This window comes from Taudactylus pleione, unplaced genomic scaffold (genome assembly GCF_031769625.1).
Source record: "Taudactylus pleione unplaced genomic scaffold, aTauple2 ptg000170l, whole genome shotgun sequence".
Lineage (NCBI taxonomy): Eukaryota > Metazoa > Chordata > Amphibia > Anura > Myobatrachidae > Taudactylus > Taudactylus pleione.
The window spans coordinates 11,620,121-11,647,345 of record NW_028284572.1 but is presented as its reverse complement, the minus strand read 5'-3'; the positions used below and the strand labels follow the sequence as shown (position 1 = coordinate 11,647,345).

Sequence of the window (27,225 nt, the reverse complement as noted above, 5' to 3'; positions counted from 1 at the left end):
GTCAGTGTTCTGGGAGCTGTCCCCTCCCCTCATATATCACTACACAGCCTCCTCTATTGTAAATAATAGACATGTGTACTGGGAGCTGTCCCCTCCGATCATATAACACTACACAGCCCCCTCTATAGTAAATATTAAAAAGAATACCCCATGTCAGTGTGTACTGGGAGTTAACTGACTCCCTCAACTATTCCTTCCCGGCCCAGTGTCCAGTCCCCACAGTTTTTCACTTACCAGGTATTCATTACTCTGCTGCTGCACAGGTCTCACTGTTCCTACAGTGATAGCGTGGCTGCCGTGGAGCGAAGGAAGGAGCAGGTCCCACTACAATGTGAAGAGGAGGTAAGGGCACTGTGGCCATACAGGCTGCGCTGCCGACCACCCGCCCTATTACCACTTGTGATTTCACACACAGCCGTCCACGCTGTAATCGGGCTCCAGGGAAGCCAGTGACTGTGTGCCGGGCTAAGTGGCCGGCCACCGCTACTCACAACCCCGCGATGGCCAGCCTATAGTATTAAGCGTGACGTCCTGAATAAAGCTCGTTGAGACGTCCTCAAGCCCCGCCCCCATCACATCCAGACTCGCGCATGCGCAGTCCGGATTTGGGGTAGTGGAGAAAGCGGGGGATTCACTTTATATTCCAGGGTAGCAGGAGTCTCCCATGGAATTCGGGAGGGTAGGCAAGTATGCTTTTACCCCCATATCATTGGATTTTTCAGCTAGACTGGGTGATATCATTGGATAACTAGAGTTAGTTAAAATAATAAAGTATGTAGTAGTCTTTCGCTTTGTAAAAAATTTTTGTACCAGAAAAGCAAGTAAGAGTTTGCATGATTCCCGGTTATATATAGAATATGCATGGGTGATATAGTCTTTTGTAAAAGAAAAGAAAAAAACTACAGAATTTTCCTTGAGCGAGAAAAGTCAGCAGAATAAGGTCAGCACACCATGCGACACATGAAGGGGAATTACATGTGTTCTGTAGCAGTCTGTGACACAACTATTTGCATTCATTGTTCTCAAATGCCACTAGTTCCAAGACTGGAATAATTTGTGTTTCCTTATTTTCACAGCAAGTATCTTACTGTATTATGTTGCATGATGCAAATTTTACTTGCTTTAATCCACAATATGTAATTAAGCCATCTGTTTTTTCCTTTTTCATAGATATTTTACTTTTTTGCTGATATATAGCGATGTCCTATTCTTGCAGTCAGACGCCTTATGCCTAGCATGTAGCATTACATTATTTTTTTAAAGATGTGAGCAGCACCTACTTCCTCAGAAAGACTTGGGAGAATAGGGCAGTGTAATATAGTCATGAGCACGTAGCTTCATATTTTCACAGTATGTAATAATCAGGGAATAATTGTTACCAAAGTAGGAGGAATTGAAATGAACACATTTATGATTGCCCCATAGATGTATGTCTAAAACCACAATGTAGTTTTGCTGAGCTTTTATTGTACTTTATTGTAACCCCCCCCCTCTATATATAATATACATATATATTATATATAGAGGATATATATATCGATATCACATGGGTGTCCTGCACTCACACCTACTTAATATATTTAAAACGTGGGTGCCAACAAAATCTTTCAGATCCACTATATATCAATCTTTGTCCAATATTATGGACAAGGGCACTCGCCAGGCAAGACATAGCGGGCGCTGCGAGTGGTGCACCCTTGTATTTTCTCGTACTTGTACAGCGAGATGTTGTTTGTCGATTAAAATTACAAATGCTGTTCCATGTAAGCCATTTTTGAAAAAGGTTCGTCGTGAACCGAAACGTCGACTTGAAATAGTGTCTGTTCGATGTTCTATTTCAATAATAAAGTTTATTTTTTCATCTACACAATAGTATGGTGGGTGGTGAGTGCCCTAGTCCATAATATTGGACGAACATTGATATATATAGATATACATAGAATCCAGTTAATTCACTTAACTTGAGAGATCCTTTACAGTTGCATTATTTTTTATTTTAAATCACACATTTCTTAGGACTTGAAGCCAGCACCTATCACATTTACAGGAAGGCTCTTGTATGCACAGGAGAATATACGCACCTTCAATTACAACCTCCTTTGTTTAAAACAAATTTCTCAATACCTGGGATTCAAAACCCATTACCTCTTACCTTGCAGTCAAACACCTTACACATGGAGCTATTTTCTCCTTCATAAGAAATCTGTGAATTCTAACTATATGAAGCTAATTGTAATTGTTAGTTTAAAACTTTTGCAACTAGGCAGATGTATGCAGTGGTGAGCCACACATCCAATCCTCTGCAGCCAGACACTACATAGATCTGCTCAGCTGCAATGGTTTATACGGACAATTACAAGTAGCTTCATATAGTTCGAATTCACATGCTTCCTTTATAGGAGCAAATAGCTCCATGTGTAAGGTGACTGACTGCAAAGTGGGTTCGAGTCCCTGGTATGACAGTATTGAAGGTGCTTAGGGTCGGAAGTGAAAGTGGCCAAGCAGCAGCAGGGCGGATGGGAGAAGGTGAGGAGATGTGATGTGATCAGACGCAAATAGGAGATGACTGGTCTCAAAAAGGAGAAAGCTGCCAGAAGAAAGAATCGCCAGTACAGCGGAGCCCGTCCTCTGCAATGCTAACATCATTGCGCTGGCCTTGGGTAGACTCAAAAACTCCGCCTCGATGACCATCAACACTTATGTCACCCTATGACTGTGCAGTGTCTCCTTCTAAACTTTCTCTAAACCTGACCTCTGTGTACTGGAGCTACTATAGCTTTTGTTTGATGTCTAAATCATTAAAGGACCACTATAAGAAAATGAAAGGATGATGTACATAAAGAACATTAGTTAGTTTCCTATGAAAATGCTCCCTATCCTTGTCCCATGAACATGACCAGTTTTGGTAAAATCTTGATGAATTAATCCAATTGTAATTTGGTATGACATTGACACTTTATGGTGTCTCATCTCTCACTGGCACGGTTCTCTCCAAAGCGTCACAGCTCATAGGCCTGGATTCGAAAACAGAGAGAAACATGGGCATTGTTCATGGTGGGATTGCTAACTTTTATTGTACCCTGTAGGGCAACAGACTATAAAACTGCCTTTAGTTGTAGTACGTTTAGTGTTTTTTTTTCTAGCTGTTCGCAGTGTCTGTGAACCATAATTCAAGATCATAAACTGATCTTGAATTATGGTCTGGACAACAAACCCTCTGCCTGATAGGGCGGGCCTCCTCCTTAGAGATCCCAGGGTGGGAGGCCAACTTCTTCAATTTGCAGACTACTGGCATCAAACAATAACAGACGCCTGGGTCCAAGAAGTGGCCTCTCAGGGGTATGCCCTCACTTTCCGGAGGCATCCTCCCCAGAAGTTTTTTTGCACAACTCTCCCATCAGATTCTATCAAGGTCTTGGCCCTCCAGGAGGCCATTTACTCCCTGCTGCAGGCCCGGGTGATAATCCCGGTTCCTGTGGGTCAACAAGGAAAGGTTTATTATTCCAATCTATTTTTGGTTCAGAAACCGAATGGGTCTCATTGCCCTATTTTGAATCTGACAACCCTCAACAAGTTCATCCATGTACCCAAGTTCCGTAACACTCTTCGGTCAATTATTTTGGCAGTGGAACCTGGGGATTTTATGGCTTCCCTGGACATTCAGGATGTGTATCTGCGTGTGCCTCTTAAGCCATCCCACCAAAAATTTCTACGGTTTGCTGCCCTGCAACAACATTACCAATTTCACGCACTGCCCTTTGGTCTTTCAACGGCCCCTCGGGTCTTCACTAAAATAAAATAACTGCCTACCTCAGGCATAAGAGAATCAGAATACTACCATATCTGGACGACCTTCTGATATTGGCTAAGTCTCCAGCTGTTCTACAACACCATATCCATCTCTCCCAAGGAAGGGACCCTTTCTCTCTCCAAAACAGCGGATGGTACATCTGGGGGCATTTCTGGATTCTCATGCAAAAAGGGTGTTTCTGCCAGAAGAAGATTGCGGCCCTATCATTGCGAATTCGCAAAAAACTACGCAATCGAAGGGTCAGCGTTGCAGGTCCTGGGGACAATGGTATCCACCTTCGACATGGTGGAATATGCTCAGTTCCATTCCAGACCTCTGCAAAAATTAATGGTCTCTTGGTGGAACGGACAGTATAATCTAATAAAGTCCCAGAGGATCCTTCTCACTCCAGAGGTTCGTCTCTCTCTTGTGGTGGCTACAAAAGGATCATCTAGCCAAAGGTCGCCCATTCTTTTTGCCAAATTGGGTGCTTCTCACTACGGACGCCAGTCTTCGCGGATGAGGGGAAGTGACAGGTCATCACACCTTTCAGGGAAGATGGACAAATCAGGAGAAGTTTTCTGCATACATTCTGGAGCTTCGAGCAGTATACAAAGCACTCCTCATGGCACAGGACCTGCTCCAGGACAGGCCGGTCCAGATCCAGTTTGATTTTTCACCAGGATAAAGCTGTTCTTCGTACAAGGGAGGGTTTCCCTTCCTAAGGTAGTGTCCTGTTTTCATGTGAATGAAGAAATTGTTGTTCCAGCTTTTCAGGGTCCAGACCTTTCTGTAGGTAAAGCCTCCCTGGATGTGGTTCGTGCTCTCCGTATATATGTGGAGCGTACAAACTCTGTTTGAAAGTCAGATGCTCTTTTTGTGCTATACGGTTTTCACAAACGAGGATGGCCAGCTATCAGACAGACTCTGGCTCGATGGTTACGTATGACTATCTCTCAGGTGTACAACAGGCTGATCTCCCTGTCCCAAACACAGCGACAGCACATTCTACCTGGTCTGTGGGGCCATCATGGGCATTTTGTAGTGGTGCCTCTGCTGTACAATTGTGCAAGGCAGCCACATGGTCTTCTGTCCACACTTTTCTTAGGTTTTATGACTTTGATACTTTTGCCTCTCAGGATGCTTCCTTTGGGCGATGTGTTCTCCTTTCTGCTTAGGAGCATCCCCCACCCTTAGGGGAACTGCTTTAGGACATCCCCATGGTATCCCTGTGGATCCTTATGAACCCTGAAGAAGAAAATAAGATTTATGGTAGACTTAAGATAACTGTTTTTCTTCGAAGTCTATAGGGTCCATAGGACACTAACCCTGACGCACATGGCTTCCTTGGGTAATTTTTCTTTCGGGCACGGATTCCCTCATTTTCTCAGAGTGTTTCTGGTGTTAGATTTTATTTCCTTCTATTTCCTTCTCCTGCCTTGGGCTTGTTCACAGAACTGAATGCCTGTGGCCAGGGGCGGGGTATATGTGGTGGAGGACTTTGAGGCATCCTGGGAACTGAAAGCTTAATTGTTTGGTGCCTGGGTCACTCGAACCACATTTCCCCATGGTATCCCTGTGGACCCTATGGACTGCGAAAAAAAAGTTATCAATGGTAAGTCTACCATACCTCTTATTTTCACAGCCAGTTCCATGGAAGTACACTGTTAAACTTAACGGCTCTTGGAATGGATCCCTCCTTCCTTGAATATTTCATACTTGCCCAAAAGCTACACCATACAGTTTTTTTATTTTCTCAAACCTAAATTATAAATATATTTATTTTGTCTGCATTAGCTACATCTACTTCTCAGAACTGCCTGGATTTATCAGGGAATGGACTTTGCAACGTGTTTGAAGTAAACAGACCATGCATAAATTGTGGACATAAAATATAGACCAAATACTGATGGTAAATCAAGGGGTACGGAGAGCCCTGCTCTTGAGAGTGCTCATAATGTAGTGGGCACTGTTTAGACAAGAGGAGCTGGTGAATTCCAGAGTGGAGATGGGAGAGTAGGGTAAACTTTAGTAAAGACATGGCTTCTCAGAGATTGGGGGAATAGCCTGATCGGCATGTTAGGGAACTTCATATTTGGGAGAACTCTTGTAGATGAGACTGAGAGGAGGTGCAGACCTAACCAGCACTGTAGTAAGATCTATTTTCTGCACATGAAAGTAAGGTATACGTTCAGGAAGCCGGCGGACGCAATGCCGACCGCCGGCTTCCCGACTTCTTAATCCCGGCGAGGGTTAAATGATGGGCGTCTAAATCTAGACGTCTGTCATTTTACCGACGCTGAGAGACCGGCGCCTGGCATCCTGATCAAGCTGTGTGGTGGTGGGGGCTTAGAGGGTAGGTTTATGGCCCCTGGGGGGGGACTTAGGGTTAGGTACCCGCCTCCCGGGAGGTTAGGGGAATGGGGGGGGTTTGCATCAGGTACCCTCGGGGGGGGGGGGGGGGTTAGCGTTTGGCACCCCTGGGAAGAGGGTCGGGGGGGACTTAAATTTAGGCGATGGGGGGGGGGGGTTAGGGTTAGGCACCCTAAAGGAGGATTAGTGTTAGTTTATAGTTACCTTTAGGATGATCGGGATTTCCTCCTCTGTCGGGCTGCCAGCGGTAAATCATACTGTATGCGAAAGTAAGATGGGGAGTAGGGGTGCATACTGGGACTTATAGAGAGTCTAAACAAAATCTTCATTCAAATTCAATGCACAATACATATTTTTGTTTACAACTCATGCAAAGCACCTTAAAAGCAAGAGGTAAAAGAGTGATTAAAAAACATCAGGCTGAGCAGGTTCAGTATCATGTAGCATTATACGTGGGAAACACGTCTGATAAATGCACCTAGGAGTTCTCCAACCGGGTTATGCGCTCAAAAAACAGTATGGAACAATGTATTTGAATATGGCACAAGTAAAAAAAAGCTAATATTTGATATATTTAAAAAAATTAACACTGGAAATGGAGAAATCAAGAGGGAGGTGTATAAACTGTTCTGTCAGCCTGCACTGCAGGAGGATCTGGCACCCAGTACTGGTCAGTGTTACTTTAACATTGTTCCTTTTTCACTATCCATTTGAACTGTCAGCCTGATTCAGACCCGCTCGCTAGGCTGCATTCGTGCACAGCCTGCCGGTGTTTGCAATGTGCACATGCATATAGGACTCAGTGCGCGAACTAGTCCATGCGATCGGGAAGCGGTCGCTCGCAGCGCATAGCCACCTAGCTAGACTGAGTGACAGGATGCACCGTTTGTGGGTGGTGACGGATGTTCAATGGAAACGGGGGTGTGGTGGTGCGAACTCATGTGTGTCTGAGCGTCTTAACACCGTTGCAGAGGCATGCATAATTAGGACGCAATGTCATAATACACGTCACATGGCTGAATTACACACTGAAGCACTCGCAGTGCTTGCGGTAGGGTATGGTCAGCCACAAGTGCTGCGATCGGGTCCATTGGTACTCGATGTTACTGATTGTTGCATATACTTCCTGGAGATGACGTGGGAAAGTGGGCGTCTTAACACAGGCTGGTAGGCGTCTAAATACACACTGTGATCGCACGCCAAGACATAGTGGGCGTGCTAATGCCTTGCCGTGCGATCTGGAATTTGCATACTTTGGCTGCGTGCGAACGCATCTAGCGAGCGGGTCTGAATCGAGCCCTGTGTACCCATAGTCTGGTCATGTATGCTTATCTGCTTGTAATAATAATAGTAATGCCTCCAATGATTGAGCAGCCAATGACATGGGAAGGGCAGGTGTAGCTAATGAACTCAGCGTATGTTATCTGTTCATATAAGTGTTTTTGGCACAGTGTGCTTCTAGAGCTAATACAGCCAGGATGTGAATACAAGTTGGTTACAGTTCTTTTTTGTGTCTCTATTTCTAATTCAGTGCTTCTCCACATAATTGAGCTCTGCTCCTCAAAACTAACACCTTTCTCTTGCTTGTTTACAATATATGCGGGCCATTAATGTAGGACTACAGATGTGTTCTCATACACATAGCCTCAATACACCATGGGGCACAAGACGCCTGACGCGAGTGAGCTGCTAGGACCTGTATGACTCTGCTTGCGCTGATCGTTTTTTTCGCCATAAAAATGCATCTGTTGCAATGTGATGCGAATAAGAAACACCAAGAGACTGCAGTGATTCATTTGTTACACCAACACTTGTATATCTGTGATGCTCTGCGCAAGCAGAGTTGCACCAGACTTGGCGGGCCGAGAGGGGCTGTTTGACGCAACTGCCGCAATAGTGTATGAAGACATATCTGAATGTGCACATAATAGGTTTAAGTAATAGTATTTTCCTGTACAGTTACTGTGAGCATAGAGATCCGTAAAGAGATGACTAGTGTTCATGTGTAGCCGTCACCGCTGGTGAATGCATGCGCCCGGCATCTATTCACTGAGACCAGAGCGCAGCCAGACATGTCTGTAAGTGCCGGGCACGCCCCCAAGATTGCTAAAAATAGTCACGTCTTAAAGACACGCCCCCTTTTCTCATGGCCACACCCCCTTTTGGGGCATGCGCCTTAGGCGCGCGCGTAGAAGTGCCCCTTTCTGCGTCCTGCAGCCTGCCCGGTGCAGGACCTAGAATGAACACTAGACGACCATGGCTTATTATGTGGGTACAGTACTGTCCAAGCATTCAAATGAAGAGGGTCACTTGTCTGATATATTTGCAATTGGAGAGCCCTGATTTTTAAATAATTGGTCAAGCGTAATTGTTTTTACGTGATGTCCAATTGGAAAACTGTACGGTTGTAATAAAATATCATAAAGATCTGTTTTTCTCCTCCATGCTACATATGCTGTCCACAGGGAAGATGTATACAGTAGTATAAGGAGATAGTTCAGAGGGATTATTTGATCAGTATGCAACGGTACTCACTGAGCTATTTTTAGCCTTTTGTGTACTTTCTACTATGTGATCGGAAAGGCTCGGACATCTAAAATTTTAAGCAGCTCTTTAAATGAGACGTCCCGATCCGACCGTTGCAGTAGCATTTGAAGCCATTTATCATCTAACTCCTGCATACACCCCTGGACAATCATTGGGCCGATCAGCCAATATCAGGTGAACAGCACGATAATTGTATAGGTGTGTACCTAGTTGAAGTCTGCAGTTTTATTTTAGTGTTGAGTGATCTGATTATTTTATTGTATGTTTGTTTTATTTAAATTGTTCACAAAAAGCCTCTCATTTCTTTGCACTTGATACAAAAATAGGACTTATTTTTATTTCATTAAGTATGTTGCATAATATGATGGGGGGGTTTATATGTCCTTATTTTTTTTTTGTATATTTTATAATACATTAAGATTAAATATAGCAATTTATTCCACTCAGTAACCTCTTTCTAGGTGAAACAAACATACACTATTGTTTAGTATTTCATGAAATATTAAGTTTTTGGAACCAGCATTAGCTTGACTGGTAATAAAACTGCTTAATTTAATCCTACTGGATGATTGTCAGCCCTTTAGTAATTATGAGTTATGTGCTGGGTGTGAATTTTTAATAGAAGTGTTAAGACTGGGCATGTCCTCTGAATGAAAAATATTCTGCTTTTATTGGATTGCGGTCAAACTTCAGCATAAACAGGAAACAACCTGAGGTTGCATTACTTTTTTCCCCCTTGTTTTGTTCCTTTCATTTCTTTGCTGAGTAAATGTACTCCCTTAGCAGAAGTAGATTGCTACATGCAAGTAGTATGAAGTAGTATGGCTACATGCAATTTCTGAAAAGTATCAGTGTGTTTTCATCAACATGTAGATCTTACTAACTGCTTTGGAGCTCATTTACATTTGGAAATGTCAATTTTATGACACACCTCTCAGATGTAGCAGTACAGCCATGGCCAAAAGTTTTGAGAATGACACAAGTATTGGTTTTCACAAAGTTTGCTGCTTCAGTGTTTTTAGATCTTTTTGTCAGATGTTACTATGTTATACTGAAGTAAAATAACAAGCATTTGTCAAAGGCTTTTATTGACCATTACATTAAGTTTATGCAAAGAGTCAGTATTTGCAGTGTTAACCCTTGTTTTTCAAGACGTCTGCAATTTGCCCTGGCATGCTGCCAATCAACTTCTGGGCCACATACTGGCTGATGGCCGCCCATTCTTGCCTAATCAATGCTTGGAGGTTGTCAGAATTTGTGGGTTTTTGTTTTTTCACCCGCCTCTTGTGGATTGACCACAAGTACTCAATGGGATTAAGGTCTGGGGAGTTTCCCGGCCATGGACCCAAAATTTCAATGTTTTGTTCCCTGAGCAACTGAGTTATCACTTTTGCCATATGGCGGCAAGGTGCTCCATCATGCTTGTCACCAAACTGTTCTTGGATGGTTGGGAGAAGTTGCTCTTGGAGGATGTTTTGATACCATTCTTTATTCATGGCTGTGTTCTTAGGCAAAATTGTGAGTGAGCCCACTTACTTTGCTGAGAAGCAACCCCACGCATGAATGGTCTCAAGATGCTTTACTGTTGTCATGACACAGGACAAAGACTTTTAGAGGATGGCCTGGTGTCAAGAAGGGCAGCAAAGAAGCCTCCTCTCTCCAGACTGATTTTCTTCAAAAGGTACAGGGATTGGACTGCTGAGGATTGGGGTAAAGTTATTTTCTCTGATGAATCCCCTTTCAGATTGTTTTGGGCATCTGGAAAAACGCTTTTTCTGAGAAGGAAAGATGAGCGCTACCATCAGTCTTGTGTCATGCCTAAGAACACAGCCATGAAGAAAGAATGGTGCCAAAACAGGTTTCATCAAGATAATATCTTTACAGTATGTTGAGGCACAGGAAAATGTGTTTAATTTGACTTTCCAGTGTTTTTATACAAGTTTGTAAAAAGTTGGACAAAACACATTTAACTCCCATTTAGAAGTATACAGACCCTTTTCCTATCAATACAACACCTCCACATACCTGTCCCATAATCATTTATCCCATTATTGACCATTTTCGAGAAATTCACCTAAAAACTGACATGTCTTAATTGGCCAAATTATATTATGTAAACACCTCCAAGTAAGTGCATGTTTATTCATTGGGAGGGGTGTTACCTGCTCAGGGCGGTGCGTACAATAAACCTTGAATTTCCACAGAAAATGCAATGAAAGTTTGAAATGTAAACAAACTAAGCAGTAAGTACTGCTATTCCTGGCGCTGATCATTTAGAATATACTCAATACCTGCTGCAAGTCATAAGGATCTAGTTAGGACCCTAAAGATACATTTTGTCTAAAAGTGTATTATATTAAAATGACTGCGCTTGTTATTAAGTTGTTCTCAATTTTGAGATGTTGTATATTGTGCTTGCTCACTATTAAGATACAAGAGGCTTGTTTGAATACCCCCCCACACTGTCGGTTCTATTGGGGAGCAGCCGCTGATTATCACTGAGAAGCCCGTTTATACCTATAGCTGCCGTCTCCTGGCAGGAAAGCAGCGCCCGAACTATGTTCCTCTGAGTGGCTACAATATCTGTGCCGATCGTCATCATACAACAGGGTGTAAAAGACTGAGGTAACTTAAGTTCTAAACGGTAGAGCCATCAAGCTCATCAGTGAACTGCTGTGACACCAGTGTTCGCGGATTGTATAAACACTACTTACTAATCAGTGACCGGCTTGCTTGCTAATCTGTAAGACTGTAATTTGGAAACAAATTGCCACATGTACACTGAATGGATACCTATTAACCAAGGTGCGGAATAAAGTGTTAGAAAAAAGCAGTTGCTTTCATATGGATTGGGATCCAAGTGATAAAAGGAAACTATTTTATTTATCCCTGTATTTCCTGTGATTTATATATGAATAGAGGTCTATATACAGTCAGGTGCATAAATATTGGGACATTGACAGAATTTTCATATTTGGCCTCTATTCACCACCACAATGGCTTTGAAATGAAACAAACAAGATGTGCTTTAACTGCAGACTTTCAGATTTAATTTGAGGGTAATTACATCCAACTCAGGTGAACGGTGTAGGAATTACAACGGTTTCTATATGTGCCTCCCACTTTTTAAGGGGCCAAAAGTAATGGGACAAACTAAACAATCCTAAATCTAACTTTCACTTTTTAATACTTTGTTGCAAATCCTTTGCAGGCAATTACAGCCTGAAGTCTGGAACGCATAGACATCACCAGACGCTGGGTTTCATCCCTGGTGATGCTCTGCCAGGCCTCTGCTGCAAATGTCTTCAGTTCCTGCTTGTTCTTGGGGCATTTTCCCTTCAGTTTTGTCTTCATCAAGAGAAATGCATGCTCAATCGGATTCAGGTCAGGGGGTTGACTTGGCCATTGCATAACATTCCACTTTTTAGCCTTTGGTTGCTTTTGCAGTATGCTTCGGGTCATTGTCCATCTGTACTGTGAAGCGCCGTCCAATGAGTTCTGAAGCATTTGACTGAATAGGAGCATATAATATTGCCCAAAACACTTCAGAATTCATTCTGCTGCTTTTGTCAGCAGTCACATCATCAATAAATACAAGGGAACCAGTTCCATTGGCAGCCATACATGCCCACGCCATGACACTACCACCACCATGCTTCACTGATGAGGTGGTATGTTTTTTATCATGAGCAGTTCCTTTCCTTCTCCATACTCTTCTCTTCCCATCACTCTGGTACAAGTTGATCTTTGTCTCATCTGTCAATAGGATGTTGTTCCAGAACTGTAATGGCTTTTTTAGATGTTGTTTGGCAAACTCTAATCTGGTCTTCCTGTTTTTGTGGCTCACTAATGGTTTACATCTTGTGGTGAACCCTCTATATTCACTCTTGTGAAGTCTTCTCTTGATTGTTGACTTTGACACATATATACATACCTCCTGGAGAGTGTTCTTGATTTGGCCAACTGTTGTGAAGGGGTTTTTCTTCACCAGGGAAATAATTCTTCTGTCATCCACCACAGTTGTTTTCCGTGGTCTTCCGGGTCTTTTGGTGTTGCTGAGCTCTCCGGTGCGTTCTTTCTTTTTAAGAATGTTCCAAACAGTTGATTTGGCCACACCTAATGTTTTTGCTATCTCTCTGATGGGTTTGTTTTGATTTTTCTGCCTAATGATGGCTTGCTTCACTGATAGTGGCAGCTCTTTGGATCTCATATTGAGAGTCGACAGCAACTGATTCCAAATGCAAATGTCACACCTAGAATCAACTCCAGACCTTTTACCTGCTTAATTGATAATGAAATAACGAGGGAATAGCCCACACCTATCCATGAAATAGCTTTTGAGTTGATAGTCCCATTACTTTTGGCCCCTTAAAAAGTGGGATGCACGTATAGAAACCGTTGTAATTCCTACACCGTTCACCTGATTTGGATGTAATTACCCTCAAATTAAATCTGAAAGTCTGCAGTTAAAGCACATCTTGTTTGTTTCATTTCAAAGCCATTGTGGTGGTGAATAGAGGCCAAAATATGAAAATTCTGTCAATGTCCCAATATTTATGCAATTGACTGTATATTGTGTATCTATAATGGGTGCAGGATGTGTGGTGCACACGGACCCCTGGGTCCAGGGGGGCCCGCACCGCACTCCCTGCACCCATATTACTTAAACTAACGTGGCTGGCCAGCCACCGGAGCATTAGTAGATTCTGGGCACTGGGCAGAAAAGGCCGTAGCAGCCAATTTTCCGGCTTTTTGTCCCGCGCCGGGTGTCGGTGCTGTACAAAAAGCCAGAAAATTGGCTGCTACGGCCTTTTCTGCCCAGTGCCCAGAATCTACTAATGCTCCAGTGGCTGGCCAGCCACGTTAGCTGCCGGCCGCCGGGAAGAGAGGAGGGGACCCAGGAGGGGGAATGCACGTGGGCTCCCTCCTCTCTAAAGACGCCCCTGTGTGTAGGATTTGTTGCTTTAGTTTATATGCTTGTTTAAATGCTTTTTTAATATATGCATGTGTTTTTAGAATTAAAATGATTTTAATGTTTGTATTCAAACAAGCCTCTTGTATACTTAATAGAGAGCAAGCACAATATAAAACATCTCAAATTGAAAACGACTTAATATCAAGCGCAGTAATTTTCCTATAAATAAATTTTGGCTAAAAGTTTGAAATTTAATTGCAAATGTAATTCGCTGCGAAAACAGCTCGTAGGACCCAAACCATTCCTATTTGAATTGACCCTTTTGAGCATCAGTAGTGCCACTTTGAGACTGCTCTGAAATTTCCCAGCTGTGCCCTACGTTTTTTTGTTTTCTGTTTTTTTTGTTTTGTTTTTTTTTATCAGGCTCACATTGTTCGTAAATCCAGGTCACTGGAAATAAATTAAATTAATAGATTTAAATAAATTAAAACACTGTGAAGACTGCTTCATTATTTAGACTGCTTCATGGCTAAGTCTCAAAACCAGCAACTTAAATTTAAATACTTAATAAAGATTTCTTTGAATGTCCGAACATTGCATATTAAGGTTAAACGGGATGCCGAACCTTTATTGAACAGATGTTGACAGCATCAGAAATTGTATAAATTATTCTAAAACGTGATTTATTGACTATTACATTTAAATAAATAATGCAAATATATTCTGTACTCTCTTCTGCTTATATTTTGCTCTGAGCTAAATGCTAATATTTTTCTCCATTATTGCCCAGCAGTAATGACAGACCTTCTGAGGACATGGAAGTGTGTTTATTATGAAGAAAAATATGAACATTGAGTTATGTCTCTAGAATAGAACACTTTTAAGATTATGTAGACAGTCCAGCACTTAAATTAGTTATGTATCATTACTACAATATTTATGATTTGGAGGGGTATTCCGGAAAGCTTCGAGAGAGAGAAAATTGCGAGAGATTAGGGACCTCATTCAGAGTCGGCCGTACGGGAAAAGGGGCCGGATATTCAAATGATTCCCTCGCAAGTTCTGTCCCTAAGTTCGGATTGGTAGTTGGCCGACCAAGAGTAGGAAGCGGTCGGAAGACAAAAAAATACGCCCCCTTCTCGTACGCATTGCACGTCATCTCCGGGCATATAAGGATTAATCGGGAACCATCGGAACTGGTCGTAGAGCTTAAGGTTGACCATACCCTCTCTTAAGCTCTACGATCATGTCAGTGTAAAAACCTCCCATGTCACATGTGCCATGACACTACTTTGTTAATTATGCACTCCCATAATCCGTATGCACTCCCATAAAACGCCGTTCGCATAATGAGGCACGCCTGCGTTCGGATCTCCACTCCCCCGTTTTCAAGCACCTTCCCCTGTTACCACCCACAAACGCCTCCATCTATCACTCAAACTACCGACCTGGTAGTGTTCAAGGAGAGAGAAATTTCTGATCGTTGCGGCTAGTTTGCGCACGCGCATTGCGAACTTTACGCATGCGCAGTATAGCGAACATCGGTGGCGTACGACCGTGCGGCCGCAATGACCGACACTGAATGAGGTCCTAAGTACCAACCACTCTGCTCCTAACTGTCATTTTTCAAACTCGGCTTGTAACATGACAGGAGCCGTTTGGTTGGTACTTAATCTCTCGCAATTTTCTCTCTCCAAGCTTTCAGGAATACACCCAGATCCTGTTTAAGGAATTATTTAAAATTAGTTTTTAATTTTGTTAAGCAGCAATAGTTATTTAGTCCACTGATCCCGCTATAAGTGGTGGGCAGTCTAAGGGACCTATTTATCAAATAATATCAGCAGAATATCCCACGAAAACACCCATTTGCCGGGGCTACCCAGAAATCTGTGATCACATTACATGGGTTATCTTATCTATAAAATACTGCAGCTTGTTTTATGTGTGGTGCAGTCATTAATTTTCTATCTGTAAAGCAAAGTGTTTTTATATACTTTTTTATATATTTTGCTTCATTAAGAGGTGAATTATTCAGAAAGTAGGTTCTTGTCCTGTTTTCACCTCAACCCACTTATTATAACGTTGATGTTCCCATGCCGTCACTCAGTTAGAGGTTTTTCCTCATCCTCAAACACCGCTTCCAGCTTTTCAGATTTACTGGGGAAGTATGTATAGTTTTTAGAGATGAGTGGTTCAGTTTTGGCTCAGATCTTCTCGCCACATTTGGATCTCAGAATGAACCAGACAAAATATCATCTTTCATAGATATTTGTGCGGAGATGTCCGTGTAAGATGACATTTTTCCTTGCTCTGAGATCCAAACTTGCCGCTGATCTCTGATCTCCGATTGAAGCTGATTGAATACATCATGTGACTAATTTTACCACATTGGGGGGAGGGAACATTTTTATTAGTTATTTGAGCGAGATGAGCACGGAACGCAGTATTTGCCACCGCCACTGCATGCTTTTTCCCCGGCACTCCACTCGTGCAGGTTCGGCTAGCATTTTCGCACATAGCCAATAGCATGGCCTGGCCCAGAATGAAAGTAAAAGCTAATGCAATCAATTTACTTTTACACATCGCATGTTCTTTGTTTGAGTTTAATATAGATCAGTGTTTCTCATTTCCAGTTTTTCAAGTACCACCAACGGGCCATGTTTTGTGTATTTTTTTAATCCTGTACAGGTGAGTAAATCTATTTGCTGGTTCGGTAATTATCCCACCTGTTTCCACAGACAGAAATCCTCAAAACATGACCTGTTGGGAGTACTTGAGGGTTGTTTGAGAACCATTTATATAGAGTAACTGGTATTTTAAGCTTACAACTTGATTTAATTTGAACATGATTTGACAGTTTGTTTTCTTAATTTTAAAATATTTTATAATCCCGATCAACCAACCGATCCATTCTGTTTATATCATTTTATTATGCAAAACATATTGTGTTATATCTGTACTTAGAATTCTGTACAGAATCAGAAGATGTTGAGTGAGACATGTATAAATGATTAGTTTGTAATCGGCTGAACAAAACTTTGACACTAACTTTGAACCGGTCGGTTTGTGACAGGGTTGAGTATGACGCATACCGCACCGATTTGGAGGAGCTGAATCTAGGACCACGCGATGCTATCACCATGCCGAAAATTGAGCAATCACAGCAGCTCTTCCAGGCTCACAAGGAGAAATATGACAAGATGAGAAATGATGTCTCCATCAAACTGAAGTTTCTGGAGGAGAACAAGGTAATCACTAGTCACAATAATATGAAAGTAATGCAGAAGAGCATCACTGGTATTTGATTTGTCTCTGCCACCTTCCAGCTTTCCATCCCCCATCTTATCCTGTTTTCTCCTCAACCCGCATATTACAACGTTGATGTTCCCATGCCGTCACTCAGTTAGTGATTTTCCCTCATCCTCAAACACCGCTTCCAGCTTTTCAGATTTATTGGGGAAATTTGGCTCAGATCTTCCCGACCACATTCGGATCTCAGAATGAACCAGACAAAATATCATCTTTCACAGATATTTGTGCGGAGATTTCCTTGTAAGATGACATTTTTTCCTTGCTCTGAGATCTGAACTTTGCGGGAAGATCATAGTGAAAACTGAACCACTCCCCTCTGATGGTTTTTTGCTGGAAAGCTGATTGAAAACATCATGTGACTAATTTTACCACATTGAAGGGAGGGAACATTTTTATTGGAGTTTTTTAAGCGAGATTAGCAAGCAACGCAGTATTTCCCACCGCCACTGTATGCTTTTTTTATACTCTAGTATTGGGGAGTCTGGAAATTTTGTTGAAAAAAAATAACGTCTTGAAATTTATGTGAACAGTGATTTATGCTCAAAAACCTCAATATGGAATCTGGGGATCATTCAAAGCTGCTGGATAGAGCGGTGTCAGGCCTCATAATAAAGAAGTAAATATGCAAATATACACAACGCTATAGAGTGTAGCACTGAAATGTGAATATTTGTGCTTACAGTTATACCATTTAACAAACGCTTGTTATGTTTAATGGTGCAGTGCCCCAATTCTTTGTGCACTGTGAGCTAAACCAGGTATTAAAGGTGACTGGTTTTATGCAGGCGGGTAAATGCGGCCTAATTTCTTAAGATTTATACAAGGATATTTGTCGCTCTTACTGATTAGTGAGCGGAACCGACCAAAGGATAAAATATGACTATCTTAGAGACTAAAGAAACTGTTCGGAGTCTGTGTGTGTAGAAAGCTTGGCAGTATCCTTTTACACATCAAATCCAGCAAAAGTCATATCCCAGCACATCACATTAATATCCATGTTTCTCTAGTCAGTCATCTTTATGTCACAATGAATAACTTCTCTTTATAGTCAATCATGTAATTTCTGTAAGTAGTCCATGATTCCCAAAATCGATATACCTCCAAGACACAAATAAGTGTAATCAAATACTACTTTCAGAAGAACTTAGGGTTATAAAATGACTTGACTGATCCTCAGATCATCCTTCACTCCTGGTCCTTACCTGGCCTTTATCCAATATATTTTCGTAAACCATCAAGGAAACATTCTAATAATAATGCATAGATGATAAATAATTATGCTATTTACGCTGTATATGTAAGTCAGAGTTTGAGTAAAACTATTGCATTCCAGCATTCAATGCGCAACGCCTAATGGTGTCAGGATAGATGGACCAATGCTATACATCATGTTGTTAACTTTTGAGTGATTGTATGAACAATGATCCTACACATTTTAATTCACATAACTTTATTAAGTTTTAAATAATAGTAAATGTTATTGAGCACCACTGCTTTACAGGCACCTTGTGTCTGTCTGAATCGTCTGGAGGCATTGCCCTCCCTAAATTGTGACTTTACTATATGGCCTCCAAACTTGCACACTTAGGGCCTGATTCAGAGCTGGACGCAATTAGCGCTCGCTCGTTCAGAAAAAGGGGGTGGCTATTCAAATGAACCGTTCGCTCTTTGCGGTCTGTTGCCGCCTCTATGTCTGAACGAGCGAACAAAACATGCGGACGTTTATTTGAAAAATACGCCCCCTGGCCGCTCGCATCATACGTCATGTCCGCTATTTATTAGATTAATCGAGTACATCGAACAGCGTATGAACTGCTCGCTATTCTTGTGGTTGGTTTTTGCTACCACTATATTGCGAGCAGTTCTAGCTATAAAACAACCAGGTGACGTGGTCAATGACGCTGCTGTAGTAATTATGCACACCCATAAAACGCCCGTTTTGACCTTTAAGCACGCCTGCGTTCTGATCTCCACTCCCCGTTTTCAAGCACCTTCCCCTGTTACCACCCACATACGCCTCCTCATGTCATTCAAAATAGCAGGCATTCGCTATATAGCGAACAAATGATTTTCGGCCACACTGACTGGTTCGCGCATGCGTATTTAAAACCGTACGCATGCGCAGATGGGCGAACATCGCTCGGAACAAGCGTACTGCCGCTTACGAGCAGCTCTGAATCAGGCCCTTAATTCATTTGCTGGGTGATTGTGTTGATTCCACTCTGTTTGGGTTCCTTGCTGAGGTATCTCCTTTGTAGGTCCTACTCTCTAAATGGACGATGCCGTTTTCTCTTGTTTGGGGGGATGAGATAGATCCAGATGTTCCACTCTTGTTTATTGGCTGCTATCCTGAATTGGGCATGCTCAGCTCTGATAACATTTGGCTGTTGTATGGTGTTTCGGTCATTTATTTCAAAATGGCATCTTTAAAACTTTTGAACAACTGCAGACGGAGTTTGGTGTCCCTAACTCTGTCTTTTATAGGTATCTTTAGCTCCATCATGTTGTGCATGCTCACTTTGGTAATCTCCCACTCATGGACTCCCCTTCACCCTATCAAGACTACATATCCTTGGTGGCGCTTTACTAGGGTTATCTCCTTTCTTTATTGGGATCTCAACTCGCATCACTTGCTTGATTCTCTCCGTCCGCTTAAATGCATGTGGGATTTAGACTTGAGTTCTTTCATGGATGATCACTGGGCTCAAGTTCTGGGCTTCGTTAGGTATACATATCAGTGTGTCCAGTTCCATCAAATACATTATTCTATTTTGCACAGGTTCTATCTTACAGCTTGTAGTCTGGATACTCGTGACAGTAATGCCTGTCTCAAGTGTTGTGCTCCTGACTGTGATTTTTGGCATTTGCTTTGGGCCTGTTATGGGGCACAGGAATTTTGACTCCAGGTTTGGTCTGATATTAGGCACACTGCTCCGATGTTGCCTCCCGATAATCCTAGGTTCTTCCTATATGTGCTCAACTTTCAGGAGCTTTTTAATGTCTCTATCGGTAAATATGTTATGGGACTGCTCAAAGTTCTAATAGCCAGATCATTGCTCGCATCGGAGTTTGCTGACAATAAGTGGGTGGCTCTTGTTAACAACACAATCAACCATGAGCTTTCACAAATTGTCGGATACGTGGTCTTGACAGGGCCTTGGAAAGTCTGCCCCATTTTTGGCAAAAAAAAAGACGCCTGGCGCTAGCAGAGTTGCACCTAACCTGGCGGCTCACTTGCCAGGTCCCATGTACTGTACATCTCTAAAATGTCACAGAATATAGGAGTATGTGGCTTCTACAAATTAAAATTCTTTTATCTACTACAAATTTGGAAATTAAGTGAATACAGTTTAAATGCACTCCCATTGTGTGATCTTAAGATGCTAATTTCAATGGTGTACATACTTATTTACAGTGTACTTGTTGCTTATCACACTCCTTTAGTAACTAGTGCCATCACTGATACATTAGTCATCTTGAGAACCTTGGAGAGTGCCTTGATGTCACGGGTTCCTAGCTAATTGTGTATAGCTCTCCAAAATGCATTTGCTGCTGATGGAAAAAAAAGTAGCTTTGTAATGCTGAGAATGGGAAATACACAGAAAAATAAGTTAATCTTAATATAAAGCGAGTGGAAGTATAATTATATTCCTGTTTTCACAATATACTCACCTTTATTGTGAGAAAGCAATGCTGCCAACTGCACATATTGTAAACAAATAGGACAATCAATGACTAATGTTGGCCATACTCGCTGCAATTGTCGGGACGATCCGCCCGATATCGGCGGATCGCCGCGATAATTGTAGCGTGGGGGGGGGCGACTGAGGGTTAAATATTGCTCGGTCGGGCATGCTGGATTGTCCAGCATGCCCGTCCGATGAGATATTTACCCGGTAACTGTTGGCCGCATCGGGCAGTGTATGCCCAGCGCAGCCGACAGACAGACATTTCCTGTGTTCCTTCCTACGGAAGGAACAGGGAAATGTCTCCTCCCCCGGGGGCGGAGCGCAGATGTCGGGCTATACACTGTGAGATTTCTCTCACAGTGTATGCCGCGGACATCTGCGGCTGGCAGCCGGCCAGATAAACTGTCTGTCGGTCTGACAGACATTTTATCTTGCCGTGTATGCCCAGCATAATGAATGTTATGCAAAACTCTCTTAGATAATCCTCAAACAAATTATATCATGTCCTTGTCACTATAGCTGAATATTGTTAAATTAATAAACATTGCTAGGTGTGACTACATCAGTGAAAGTTTCCGAAAGTAGATTTGTCATTCACAGAAGTGTAAAAAGTTAACTGGACAAACTCCATGTAAACCTGTATTTATCCGTATTACGAAAAGTTAGATATATACCAAGCGCTAAATGAGCAAGAGGATCAAGAGGTAATGCAGCAGTAAGAAAAGAGGTGATTTGCCAACCTCACTCGTGAAACAAAAAATAAAAATATACTGCGCTCTATCTCTTATGCCGGGGCATTAGTAAGACGCACAGCAAGTTAACTGTAAGAAGTGGTTTAATGATAATAAGTAATATTAGGAAGAAACCTTATGTCACAAAGAAATATACTGTAACAAATTTCACATAATTTTTAAAAGAGCCATGAAATAGTGATATAACGAATACACATACACAACATATATTCTCTTTATATAAAAAATTATATTCAGGCATTTAATAGAAAGGAGTAAATGTAAATAAGAATAAATAAAACTATATCCATAAGTAACAGCTTGGCAGTGTAAAAGTCAGATGTTGCTGTTACAAATAACAGATTCCAGATTGTGGTTTAATTGTATCCACATAACTGATAGTTTTGCAATTAGTATCTAGATGGTGATTACCTGGGGATTCTTCCTTCCAAATATATAAAGTTTGCAGTTTATAAAACCAGTTCTCCCCTGGATGTTTAGATGGAGAGAGAGTAAAAGACAATTAGTCCGTCATAATAGATATTATAGTTGCGTTATAATTGACCAAGCCTAATTAGTATGTAACAGTCCTGCCGTCTTATATAGCCCCAACTTGTCTGCCGTGAATAGTCCCATGAATAAGCAGACGAATGGATGGGAACTTGACGGTGACCATCGCTGGCTACCTGTGCCTGACGCTGGAATCACCATCTAGATACTAATTGCAAAAGTATCAGTTATGTGGATACAATTAAACCACAATCTGGAATCTGTTATTTGTAACAGCAACATCTGACTTTTACATTGCTAAGCTGCTATGAAGGGGGTGAAAAAAGCTGACTCAAGGTGGCTTGGGAGCTGCATCCAAAAATGGCCGCCACCAAAGAGGAGACAAATGCTAGAGGTCCTTACTGGCCAGGGGGTTTATGCTCATTTGCCAGGGGGTTTATGCCAGCCATCCGCATGGACGAGCAAGGACAAACTTCAGGTACAGGAAGGGAGGGGGCGCAAAATTGCTGCCTTGCACCAGGTGACAGATATCCTAGTTTCGGCCCTGCCCTTGTACTGACAACAGCATGCACACTTTTGCTTATGAGAAACTTTCTCTGATTATCATCAAACCTGTGAAAGAAATTCAGGTTTGAAGGCTGGCTAGAGATTTCATGCCCAACAATTTTGTAACATGCCATGCTTATGTTAGCTAGGGAGGCATACAACCTCAGAACGTTAGTGTCTGGTCTGCTCTCTCCCCTTTCTTAGTCCGCCCCTCAGAGTGCCGCTGAAGTGGCTATATTATAGTGTTTGCTCTGATATTATGTGTGGTAGAATGTACTTCAATGTATTGCAAAGTGACCAATGCATGAAGTATGTCTGCTTACCTGAGGGAGAAGGTGATCACTAGTCAGGGAAATTACTGCTGTACATCGGCTGCATCGCCTTCATGCTGTTTTTTTATATGATGATATCGTTATTATCATTATTATTATAACCCTAATATCTGATAGAACACATTACTAAGATGACATTACAAACTTAATATTCAAAGACTTCTCTATGTGAAGATACTCTCAACAATAGCTCTGATATGCTTTTAATTATTTCTAGGTTATGCCATTGTCATGCCAACTTATTTACATCTCCACACTCCCTCCCCAGCACAATACATTTTTTCTTATGCCTATCAATATCCTCGCCATCGCCTGCCCCTAATTCCTTAGTACACCATCATTTTATCACAACTTCCCCCATTTCGCTGATATCTAAACAAAATTATTAATAATTAATAATAGAAAGCCAGCCCTGCCGCCCTGGCCCAGCCTGCATGACCTCTCCACAGCTCCAGGCCTCCATGACAATATGGCCGCTGGGGGACACTCTTCTTTGAAGTTCGTATACTATTATTGTTACCTCTTTACTTAGTAATTATTGCAACACCCACTTGTGATGATTAATACATTTTTCAGATGAGTAATCTGCATGTCACCATATATTCCACTGGGAAAAAAGAACCTAAGCAAACCTACAATAGATTAAAGCTGTAATCTAATGCTGCTCTCTGCCTTCTATATTCCTGACATGCAAAATATCAGAGTTGATGCCTGGTAAGAGGTGTAAGTCTGCTGTGGGGAAAGATATTTACATGGTATGTGTTTGAGTTAAACCATGCAAAGCAGATGTTTCTGTGAAAATTACAGATCACAGTTTCAGTACATTTGACACTGCAGTGGTGAAGGATCCACATTCATGTTTAGCTGCACTGCACAAAATAACACCTGGATAAAAAATAGGTCTGTGTGAGGGATGAATTAGACACAGGAAGCCTTAGACATACGTCATAGAGCTATAGAGAACACGGGAAGGTTGTGATGTCTTTGTAAGCGATAATATTGTATCTGATTATGTGAGAACCTGGGAATGCGACACAGGAAATGCAGTCACAGGAAAGTTTGACCAAAGAGAGCTCCACTACACTATATGGTCTATATCTATTACAGTGTGAACGGCAACCTCACATTAAAATAAATAGGCCTATGTTTCCCAGATCTTGCAAAAAGATTTGGAGATATTACTGGAAATACATTTTGGAAGAATTATTGACAATACATTTCATATTCTCCATGCATTATGGGTGCCATAGTCTGCGGCACACTGCCTGCCTGACCACGACCGTTACTTTTTCCCAATCTGCAGCTGGTGACGACGGCAACCTATAATAATGTGCTGAATTTTTAACTACTTAACAGTTATTTATATAGCGCATACATATTCCGCAGCACCTTACAGAGGATATTTGGCCATTCACACCAGTCCCTGTCCCAGTGGAGTTTCCACTCTATATTTTCTACCACATGTACACACATACGGTTATTTTTTTTTATTTAATTTTTTTGCCGTAAGACATTTAGTTTACCAGTATATTTTTGGAGTGTGGGAGGATCTGGAGTACTCAAGGAAACCTACACAAGCACAGGGAGAACACACAAACCCCACATTGTTAATTAATTTGCTTTGATGGCAGGATGCTGGGGATGTAGCGAATAAAGAAACAATTAATTGGAAAAAGATGGACGTCATTGAGGAGTATTGTGACTATTAAATCGCTAATGTCTCTGCTAAATGTAAAAATCTTTGGGTCCTCCAACCAGATAATGAGAAATGATCCTGGCATGGGATAAACTTCTGCAACATCTTATCTGAGCTGCCAGAATTAAGTTTGTGTAGTCTAGCAGGAACATAGCATCACCAATACAGTAACTTAAATGCATTTTCTTTCATCTTAACACACAGTTACTGACTGCACTTTCGGCCAATCTGACAATGCGACTGAAGACCCAATGCATTTGGATGCAGCTGGTGAACGACAATATGTCGTTCACCATATCGTGTTGTGTACGGACCACACGGTATGTCATCTGACGTATCTTGGGTCGGCAGGATCGTCCGTCGCATCGTGGGTCGTCTGATGTGTACCCACCTTGCTTGCAGTCCCATCCCTTACAGATCTTTCATCTCAGCACCTGAGGGTTGGGGGGTTTAGCATATTGTTAAAACCAGAACAAACCCAGTTATTTGTTTCTATTTTCTCTGCTGACATATTTTTTTATTTTTTATTTTATGGTCACATAATTTATATGTCATCTGTGGGCTGGATTCTCAATGCTACCAGCTGCTTTAAATAGCAGCCCCTAATACTAGTACTTTTGCCGGCTGTGTCATTTACATGTTTGCATTCACATGCTCATTCTGCCCTCAGCCTGTGAGCTCGGCTCTGCCTTGTCTGCTGCCTGAACTGATTTCTTGCTTGTTAACACTACCCTGCTTAGTCTGCTGTCTGTGTCCCCCTTTATTTTGAAGGGCTTTTCCGTTTGAACCAAACAAGTGCCTAGTAAATGCTGTTTATAATAATTTCCAATGTTACATTGGAGTCAATATGAAAGCGAGATTTTGGTACTTGGCAGTTAAATCTCTTTCTGAGTTAATCTGGGGGACACTTCATGACCATGGGAGTATAGGGGGGTTATGGGAAGACCGTACTTAATGAGTTGAGTTAACTTTTTAAGGTATAAAGCTCCTCCCCTCCAACCCCTTCCTTAGTATGAACATAAAGGGGGGGAATTCCATTTATTCTCACCCGCCACTAGATGGCGCCAACCAGCAGCAATTCAATTGTTCTGCCTACGAAGCCCCTATGAATCGAATGGAATGAGCCAAAATCCTGGCTGTAACAGGCCTTTCAGTCCTCCAATATGCTGCTGATATAGCTGGAACTCTGATCTCTGTCCAGGACAGAATCTGAAACGTTTCACTCATAGCAAGTGAGCTCTTTGTCCCTCCATCATAGCCATAATGTTTCCCTCATAGCCAGTGAGCTCTTTATATGTTACAACTATAATATTGTCTGACTGGATTCTTAATTGTTTCCCCTGAAGAAGAAATTCTGCATTTTTTAAGGTACTTAAAACTCCTCTTGGTTCCAATACATTGATGGGAAGCTTTGCTTCCTTTTTGGGTCATAGACCCGGAAAATGATGTTTCTAAATGATTGCTCCCCATCCTTGGAGACTGGCATTTGTCATGATCACTAACCAGTCCAGGACCAGGAAACTCCTGCCTTTGTTCAGGTTTTCCATATTTGTCCACTATCTGAGTGACTTTCTTGTCTCTGGTAAAAGGGCAATAAGTTGATTTGATAGTTGTTGATTGGATCTCACCCTGGAATGCAGTCTTTGCATACTGGATTGCTTCAAATTTAAATACCATTTCTCTAGTAGTTTCATACAGAATAGAGCAAATGGACTTCTGAGGCCTAAAATTTTTGGATTTGAATGCGTCTAATTTTTCTTCTGGTAGAAACACTCTGTCCCATTCTGTATTGAACCTGAGACACAAAAATTCCATCTGATGACAAACTTGAATTTTTTCCAATTGATATCCCAGTCATGGCATTGTAAGACGTCTGGTGCCCTTAAAAGGTTCGTCTGAAGTGTAACCTCTGAATCTGCCTTGAACAATAGAGTGTCTAAATAAAGGAATCCTTTTTATTCCCATCCTCCTTAGGAGGCCTGCCATGACTTCTGTAAAAACTCGAGGGGCTGTTGCTAAACCAAAGAGTAGGGCCCTGAATTGGAAATGCCTTTCTCTGACTGAAAATCTTAGCAGACTCTAATGGCCTTTCCAAGTAGGTTCTTGAAGATAGGTATCTTTGATGTCTATACAAGCCAAAACGTTGTTTTCTCCATTCGATTTATGACTGACCTTATAGACTCCATTCTGAATTTGTCTATTCTAAATTTTGTGTTTAAATCCTTTAAATTTAAAATGGGTCTGTGATTACCATGTTTTTTGGACTAAAAACAGATTTGAATAAAAACCCTATTACCATTGAATCTTGAAGAACCGTTATTGCCTGACAAAACTTGAGACATTTTGGTCTGTTGTTTGGCCATCTTGTTGCAAAAAATCTTTTTGTGGTGAACCCGAAAGACTGATAAAGTAACCCTTTTCTATTACATTTGTTACCCACTTGTCCCAAGGAAGATATCCTCCATTGGTCCTTGAATGACCGTTAATGGGCACCTACCTGAAATTTTTGGGTGTATGCCCTGCCCATTATACTGAAGCTTGGATACCTGTTTTCCCTGCTCCTTTCTATTTGTCCTAGCTTGTCTTCCCTTATAACAGAAGCTTTAGAACATAGGTTACTGACCCTTAGGCTGAAAGGACTGTGCAGCCTGCTGTTTAAAAGAAGGATGAAAACTATGACACTTGGTCTTAAATGATCTTCCTAATGGTAAGAGAACTTTTCCAACCTGTGGCTTCTGAAATTCTCTTATCTAATTCAAGACCTAACAAAAAATGCTACCCTCA

General features: G+C 41.7%; 1 protein-coding gene across 2 annotated transcripts in view; it reads left to right on the top strand.

Annotated features, from left to right (window-relative positions):
- Positions 1–27,225, top strand: part of ARFIP1 (ARF interacting protein 1) — a 99,472-nt gene that overhangs the window by 58,513 nt on the left and 13,734 nt on the right. For both annotated transcript variants that reach the window (XM_088475377.1, XM_088475379.1), the window contains one exon: positions 16,699–16,873. In XM_088475377.1, coding sequence (XP_088331503.1) covers positions 16,699–16,873 — 175 coding nt within the window. The remainder of the gene's footprint in view (positions 1–16,698; positions 16,874–27,225) is intronic.